Below are 8,579 nucleotides of genomic sequence, written 5' to 3'. Positions count from 1 at the left end.
AGCAGTATCGTCGTCTGGCTTCAGCAGTGTGCTTGCAGCCGGGGAGGCTGGCTTGCATTACAAAGCCTGCCTTCGCTGCCTTCTCGCCTGCCTGCCTGCCTCCCGGCCGCGGGAGGAGACGGAGACGGGGCCGGAGCGGGAGGGGGCGGGCCCGCCGCGCTATGCAGATGAGCGGCGGTGACGGACAGCTCTGTTTTCCAATGTCCCTCAGAAACTCGAGTGCTCCTTCCCTCAACTCTTCACTTCAGACTCTATACTTCCCCCAAAATACAGGCTTGCAGGCGCTGGGGGAGCTGGCTGGCTGGCTGGGAGAACTCCATATACAGCAGCCACTTTTCTGATTTCGGGGGCTCGCTTTTCTCTCTCTCTCTCTCTCTCCCACTCTCCCCTTCTGTTTCTCTCCCTTTCTCTCTCTCTCTCTCTATTTATTAACCCTCTTCTCTTCCGTCTCTCCCAGATGCCCTTCCTCTCCCGGTTAGATTTCTGACCGCTCGATTTATTTTCCCTTTTTTTTTTTTGGGGGGGGGGGAGGGTGTTTTTTTTTTTTTTTTTCCCTCCTGTTTGTTTTTATTCTGAGCGGGTGTGCATGGGGGGGAGCATATAACAATTCCGATTCTCTACATAACTGCACAGAGCCAACCGGGGAGAGGGAGAGAGAGAGAGAGAGGGAGAGAGAGAGAAAGAGAAAGAGAGAGAGAGGGCGGGAGAGAGGGAGAGAGAGAGCACGAAAGCAGCGCCAGGAGCAGCGGCAGCAGCAGGGCCGGTCACCCTCGCCCCCTCCCTGCTCCTGTGCACGCCAGTGCAAGCCATGTCCTATCCTCAGGGTTACCTCTACCAGCCCCCCGGCTCGCTGGCTCTGTACTCCTGCCCGGCGTACGGGGCGTCGGCACTGGCGGCCCCCAGGAGCGAGGAGCTGGCCAGGTCTTCGTCGGGATCGGCATTCAGCCCTTACCCGGGATCGGCAGCTTTCACCGCCCAGGCGGCGGCCACAGGCTTCACCAGCCCGCTCCAGTACTCCACAGACCCCGCCACGGGATTCCCCTCCTACATGGTAACTACCGAAGAGAACCCCTCTCCTTCTTCATTAGCATCCGCATTCTCATCCTCATCATCTTCAGCCTCTCTCCTCACACACTCGCCATCAGTCCCCGACACAGCCGGACGGAGGCCCCGCAGCAGCGCCGCAGCCTTCGCGCTGCCAGCCCCGCACCGCGGCCGGGGCCGTGCGGAGCCGTGCGGAGAAGAGCAGTGCCGAGCCGAGCCGGGTGGAGCGGGGCCGGGCCGGGGCCGAGCGGGGCCGGGGCCGGGGAGCTGCCTCGCTGTGCGCCCCGGCCGAGAGCGGTGCCGCCGGGCCTGGGACCCGGGCTCGACCCGCGGTTCCCGGAGCCGTGCGGGAGCCCTGATTAAAGAAATACGGCTTTCTCAGTCAGTTGTGCTGCAGGCTTTCATTCCAACCCCCCCGACCCCTTCCACCACACACACCCCCCGCTTTCTCTTCTTCTTTCCCCCCCCCCCCCCCCCCCCCCCTCTTTTCGCTGTGGTAGGATAGGGGAGGGTTTCTTTTCTTTTTTTTTTTTCTCCCTTTTTTATCTTTTTTCCCCTCTCTCTTTTTAAATCGGTGTTTAGAGGCGCTGCGGGCTTTATCCTCGTGTGGTTTTATTTACTTTCAGCGTGTTTTGTGCTAATGGTTTAACTGGATTTTGGGAATGAAAAGGAGCATCTGTTTGCGATCTGTGAGCTTCGCTTAAGCCCAAGATGGTTGTGGTGGCCGCAGTTTCGGATTTCACTTTCTTCTTATTAGTTAAAAGGAGCATTTGCAATTGCGCGTGCATAAACTATATAAATAAAACCATAAAGTATATAAATAAACTGCACGTCTAGATGGTTATATAGTTTTATAAACGTACACACGCAGAGTCAGACACGTATCTAGTCCGCATACACAAAGACCTGTACCCGGAATTTAAGACTGGAGCCGCCGTCGAGATCCTAGGAGGGGATGGCAGCAGGGTAGTTTGCTCTCCCTACGAAGTGACAGGGAAACTACTTGCTTTCTGTTCGTAAAATGCGGTGCATAAATTGTCGTGCAGTCTTTATTCGGGGTAGTATAAAAGATCTGAGGAGCTCGCTCCCTTGTTTTTGCTGTTGAGAAGCAGTAGGCGAGCGGCTGGAAGTTGCAGCGAGGTTGTGAACTGTGTGGGATATTGGGTGATGGTGCGCCTGCGAGTCACCGATCTGCGGGGTTCAGAGACGTGCAGAAAGTTAGCGAGTTCCTTAGCGATATCTTTAACTTTTCTTGCATCATGCAGACTTAAATAAGCGCAATTTAAACGTTAAAGGGCGAATTAAAATGCTAATTACATCGCATTTGAACAATTCGAAACGGTGCATATCTTCTGATTTGCAAATTGGATTTGCAATGCATTAGTGCAGTGAATTGCTAAGTGCCGGCTTTGTTGTATTTTCTATAGCAAAAAAGGAAACATCTTTTGAACCTTTGAGAGAAATGTAGATATCAAGACACTACCTGTAGGGCCTTTAAAATGTCTGCATGGTTCAAAAAAGATATTGGGAAATATTCAATTACAAGGAGCTGAAATTAGTCAGAAAGATTAAAACATCGCCGGTTTTAAGTGTGTGCCTGTGCCTATGCGTTGGGTGGAGGAAGGGGGGGGTGGGGTAGGGGGGTCACAACTTAATGGCCTTTGGGTGCTGCTTCTCCCCCTCATAGAATATGGATACAAGACACCGTCCCGGGGAAATACAAATATAACCGCCGATCTCGCCTTGACAACTTACTAGTGGCTATCAGCAGTAACAAATTGCCAACCCCACCTTTTTGTTCTGTCCAGGGCTCCCCTTACGACGCCCATACGACTGGGATGACCGGAGCCATCAGCTACCATCCGTACGGCAGCCCTGCCTACCCTTACCAGCTCAACGACCCCGCGTACAGGAAAAACGCCACCCGCGACGCCACAGCCACGCTGAAGGCCTGGCTGCAGGAGCACCGCAAGAACCCCTACCCCACCAAGGGCGAGAAGATTATGCTGGCCATCATCACCAAGATGACCCTCACACAGGTCTCCACCTGGTTCGCCAACGCCCGCCGGCGGCTCAAGAAGGAGAACAAGATGACCTGGGCCCCGCGGAACAAGAGCGAGGACGAGGACGACGACGAAGGCGACGGGGCGAGGAGTAAAGAGGAGAGTCCCGAGAAGATGCCCGAGAGCAACGAAACCTCCGCGGAGGACGAAGGTGGGCGCGGGGTGACGGCGGGCGCCCGGCGGCGGCGGGGTGACCCCCTCCCGTGCCGTCACATCTCATCGCGTCCCCCAAAAAATGGGCAGCTAGTTGGGGGGGAAGTGTCCCGTCCCGTCCCGTCCCGTGTAACCGGGCTGCCGCGGGCTCCGCTCGCCGCCGGCGGCCGGGGAGGGCTGGGGGCGTCCGGTTGGGGCGCGGGGGGCCGGCGGGGCGGCGGGGGGCGCCGCGGCGGCTCTTTTCTCGGCCTCTGCCTCTCTTCCTTCCTTCCCTCCCGCCCCCCCCTAACTCTGCCTTTCTGTGCCCGCCGACCCTCGCAGGGATCAGCTTGCAAGTCGACTCGCTGACGGACCACTCCTGCTCTGCCGAGTCGGATGGCGAGAAGCTGCCCTGCCGAGCCGGCGACCCCCTCTGCGAGTCGGGTTCGGAGTGCAAGGACAAGTACGAGGACGTCGAGGAGGAGGAGGACGACGACGACGAGGAGGACGAGGACGACGAGGAGGACATCGAGGAGGACGACGGCGGCGGCGGGGAGCGCGACCCGCCGGCCAAGCCCGCCACCTCCTCGCCGCTGGCCGCCGTGGAGGCTCCTCTGCTCGGCCACCCGCACGCCGACGCCGCCCGCAGCGCCAGCAAGGCGGCGCTGGGCGGCCGCGCCTCCCCCGGGCCCCCGACGACGGCCAGCAAGCCCAAGCTCTGGTCGCTGGCCGAAATCGCCACCTCGGACCTCAAGAGCCAGAACCTGGGCCAAGGCTGCCAGCCTGCGGCGTTGTCCTCGGCCACCCCCGCCTCCGCCCCGCACAGCGCTGCCTACTCGCCCTCCTCCCTCCTGGGGAGGCATATTTATTACACCTCACCTTTTTATAGCAATTATACAAACTATGGGAACTTTAACGCTCTCCAGAGCCAGGGAATCCTGAGATACAACTCGGCAGCAGTGGCTTCAAACGAGGGACTAAGTCAGACTGTCCTAAATGCCAGTTCTGTTCACAAGCAGAGCAGTGACTCTTTGAAAACGATCACTAACCAGCTAGAACAGCATTACAGGCCATCTAGTTATGACTCAAAGAAAGGTAGGTGACTTATTTTTACCGCTTTCTTCTCCCTTCCACCTCGTCCCCTGTCCTTGGCCAGTGTGAATCCCTTATACACTGTAAATATTGAAACCTTATCTGAACAAAACACTGAGCACACTGTCATCACTGCCACTGGCCGCATACTGAAGATGGGCAATAGTGTAATCTGGGGATTAAAAATTGCATGTCACCATCCTATCAATACTTGCCTTTAGGAACGCAGAGAGGAAATTTAAAACACGACTTTTAGATCACTCCGCACGCTGCAGACACAGCTTTTAAAGCCATTTTAAAAGGAAAACTAAATCCAAAGGTATCCAGAGAGCACTGCTGTCATTACCTTTAATTTATTTATTTTTTTTTTCTGACAAACTGGTTTTGCTCTCTTTGTTGCCAGTATTCTCACGGTTTTTGCAGCTTTGGGTTCGGATAATTGCTAACCTTGGACATGAAGTTATGTGGAGTGTGACATTTTTAACGCTTTTTTTTTTTTAGAAAGTTTTATGTTAATATAATCGTCATCTTATTAAAAACAAACAAACAAACAAACAAAACTCAAGATAAGGGCAATTATAGAATATCATCCAGTCTTTTAAAGGACTTAGCTATGAATTCTGTGTGAGCGAGAGTTGGGACGTACACAAAGTGTATAATCTAGTTAGCTAGCTGTGTCCTGTGACTAACTGAAGGTTATATTTTGACAGATCCCACTGAAGTCTGCACAGTAGGAGTACAACCATACCTATAGAAGTGCAATCACACAGCAATGCAAGTAAGTGAGAGCATTTTCTATTAAGCTGATCATTTGGCATCAGGTCTAAGAGTGCACAGATCTAGACTTGCTTAACGTTAATTTCTTGCTTCATTACATAAGGCTCTGATTACAAAGTAAGACACTGTTTTCTGCTATTTTTAAGCCTCTCATTACAGCTTTTCTTTCTCGTGTTGGTCTTCATTTTAAAGTCAGGTTAGACAGTTCCCTCACCTCCCATACTCTTTGCTTGTGTGAGGCAAAGCCTTAAGGACTATTTGAATGTTACGTAAAGAGAACTTTAAAAAATATTCTTGAAGGTATTGTTGTTTAAAAACAAAGTGCTTGTGCTCACGTGGCAGTGCTGTAATTGCATATTTTTAGTGGGGTTTCCCGCCGTGACCATATATTTGAAATAAAAAGGGAGAATTATTAGAGATCGACATACATCTTAAGCAGGGCGTGTTATCTATGAATTGCCCCTTGCCTGACTATCGATGGCAGTCTTAATACCTCCATTATCTAGGGCTAACTAAACAACAACAAAAATCGCCTTGTCGATATTTTTCCAACTAATTCTTTGGCTAAGATAAATTAGATGAGAAAGAATTTTATCCTTTTTTTTTTTTTCGTTTTTTTTTTTCTTCAGTTTAATGGTGTTAGTGTGTAATTGAAGGATGATCTGGTTCTTTCCTTGGTCCACAGGTAGGTGTCACAATTGCTTTGAAAAAAGTCAGCAAGCCATCATCTCTCCCCGAGCTAATATATATAACAAATCTCTAAATCCGGATCACATCTTGTGCCACTGTATAAAAGAAGACCACAGAGCACTATTAAATCTTCAGACTCTAATTATTAAACCAGAATTTTGTTGGACATAATGTGAGTTTTCTGGTATAGTATAGTTTCCCCAATGTATGTGTGATTTTTGAAAACAGATATGTTTTTCTCAGGATATCTTGAATTGATCACTTCATTGCCACGGTATATATTCGATAGGTGTGATAGGATTTATTGTAAAATTTATTTGTAAAAGATGTATACTGTAGAGATAATAAAGACGTGATTGGAGAACTTGAGTCCTTACAAAGTGGAAACAAATTTGATATTTATTTTTGTAACGATATAAAGCTTCTAGTAATTTATGCAAGTTGTATTGCAATGGAATCTGAACTTTTTGTAAATAAATTTTGCCTGGTTTTTATTTGAAACGTTGATGGTTATACAATCTTTGGTTGTTTAATGAGAATTCTTTACTAATTTATATCTCTAATTGTAAATAAAAACAGACTAGTCTGCAACAATATGGTGTTTGTCATTCATTTTCCCAAAAATAATAATTTATTATTCAGAAGATGATGAAAGTTATAATTTCACTAGTACAGCTTAGACTATAAAATAAATAAGCAATACAAATATGTTACAAAGATATGCTTTGCATAAATTAATTCCTTCTGGGTTGTTCCGTTATACTGAAGGTTTAAATACTCACATGTGTGCAAGTACGTATTTGTATACATACATGCAAATGTGTAGAGAGAGTGATGTGAATACAGGCATGTTTCTTATAAACTATTTATGTTGGGTGTGAAGTAGCTCTTTATTAGAGTTAACATTCTTTAAATTCACCATTTCCAGGGAGAAAAAGAAATCATAATCAGATAGGGCTTATTTCTAATTTCTTTGTTTTTGCTACTAGCTAAAGCAAACAAACACAAAAACATAAAGAGAAAAAAGTCCATTTCCTGCTTTTTAATGACCTTTCCCCTTTTTTGTTTATATCAGTGAATCATATCTTTAATTTAATAGTCACATAAGAAATCCACCTTGATTGGACTCATAAGATCAGCTAACTAATCATTTTAATTTTCAGTAAAATAATGGGAATCCTCATATAATATAATTTCAGAAAAGAAATGAACAATCATTTATTTTCCCCAAAAGATAAATTGAGTGAATATAACGTACGGTTATAAAACAAGAATAATAGCTTCTTAGATTGCCCTTTAATCAATCATACACTTATTTTTCAAGAGGCTCATCTATTTTATTCCATGATTAATAATGTTCCAGCATGAGAGCATTATTAGATCCCAGCAGGGGAGATCCTGAATGCTTTTAGCTGCTTTGGAATGGTCAGTTGGGGTTCATTATGGTCTGATATTGAACAATTTATAAAATCTTGTCTAAACATCTGCCAGCTCAGATAGGCTGATGTGTCTGAAGATGGGAAATTGCTGGACCAGTTGATATTGACAAACGGATCTCTCTCCAGTGGCTTTTTGTTCACTGAAAATTAGTGGCCTCTTGCTCAGGTCTTGTTAGAAAGGGCGTTTGAAAGTGATCCTAGATACTTCAGGCATCAGCCTTGGGAATGTTAACTGGATAAAGAGCCATGCTAGTCTGGAGTCAGGAAATACGTTGTGGTAATATTAAACAGGGGAAAAGGAAGCTGTATTTCTTAAATACATATACACAATCCCCATGATCCATCTCACCATCACCACCCTGCCCACCCCCCCCCCCCCCCCCGAATCATATTTTACCCCATAAAGCTGTCCAAACGATTGAGAAAATGCATGTGTTTTTCAGCTGATAGGGCAGAAATTAATATTGTAATTCTGCAGAACTCTGGGATCCATCTAGCTAAATATAAAACACTGAAGATCTTTACAGCTGGAGGCCTACTCATCTTCTTCTCATGTCGTTGAATAATACTTCCCTGCTCATAAAACATCCCATTTTAAATTGAGGTAAAATGTCATTCTGTGTACAGTACAATTAGATACCAGCTAAAAAGTAATTCATTTTTTCCCTCCTATTTAGTGCATGATGTAAATGCAAATATTTACTTTAATAATACTCAAACCGTCTTTTATGTGCAGTTTGGAAGATTTTACAGAGGAACTTTTTAAGTTAGGTGAGATGCCTAAACTTTCTCTTTCTCACTCTGCCTCCTACTTCATCCACCCCCACCTCCCACATTTTATGTTCCAGGTCTCTGTTGGACACAACGTGTACATTTCGATTGGTAAAAACCAAAAGCTGTGGCAGAGATTAAAAAAGGCTAACGACATTCCTTTGATGTTTATACGCCCAAAGACTTATAAAAGATTTCCATAATTTACCCACCCTTGCTAGTATTTAGACCTGGATTTCTTTCTGGAAAGAAAAGTAGAAAGACTTGGAAAACTCGCTTTTAAATATTCACTATGTATGTAAAACCCAATGGACTTCTCTCATCCTCTGAGAAATTCACGAGTGGTTCATGGATACAGATGGGCGACACCCAAATGATTTGGCAAATAAACTTTTTTTTTTTTTTTTTAACCAGAGACTAATGGGCAAGAACTGCATACTCAACGTCATTTGAGATTTAATAGTCAAAATTGAAAGCAGGAGGAAAGTGTAGCCCTGTTAAATTGTTGGCACAAACAATGCGTTTATTTCAGGATAGCAAGAAAGAGTCATGAACGATAAAACACATCACT

At 46.6% G+C, this 8,579-nt stretch overlaps 1 protein-coding gene across 2 annotated transcripts; it reads left to right on the top strand.

Annotated features, from left to right (window-relative positions):
* Positions 1 to 607: 607 nt before the first annotated feature.
* IRX2 (iroquois homeobox 2) lies at positions 608 to 6,315 on the top strand. Of its 2 annotated transcripts, none has more exons than XM_035550555.2 (5): positions 608 to 1,051; positions 2,853 to 3,258; positions 3,582 to 4,334; positions 5,042 to 5,109; positions 5,794 to 6,315. In XM_035550555.2, the coding sequence occupies exons 1-4, from the start codon at positions 809 to 811 to the stop codon at positions 5,083 to 5,085; spliced, it is 1,446 nt and encodes a 481-aa protein (XP_035406448.1). In that variant the 5' UTR covers positions 608 to 808; the 3' UTR covers positions 5,086 to 5,109; positions 5,794 to 6,315. The 2 variants fall into 2 exon arrangements, with proteins under 2 accessions (XP_035406448.1, XP_035406449.1); XM_035550556.2 differs by having other exon boundaries at positions 5,042 to 5,113; positions 5,798 to 6,315.
* The last annotated feature ends 2,264 nt before the right edge of the window (positions 6,316 to 8,579 follow it).

This window comes from Cygnus atratus, chromosome 2 (assembly GCF_013377495.2).
Source record: "Cygnus atratus isolate AKBS03 ecotype Queensland, Australia chromosome 2, CAtr_DNAZoo_HiC_assembly, whole genome shotgun sequence".
NCBI classification, from domain to species: domain Eukaryota; kingdom Metazoa; phylum Chordata; class Aves; order Anseriformes; family Anatidae; genus Cygnus; species Cygnus atratus.
Note: the sequence above shows the minus strand (reverse complement) of the source record. Positions and strands in the feature narration are given on the sequence as shown.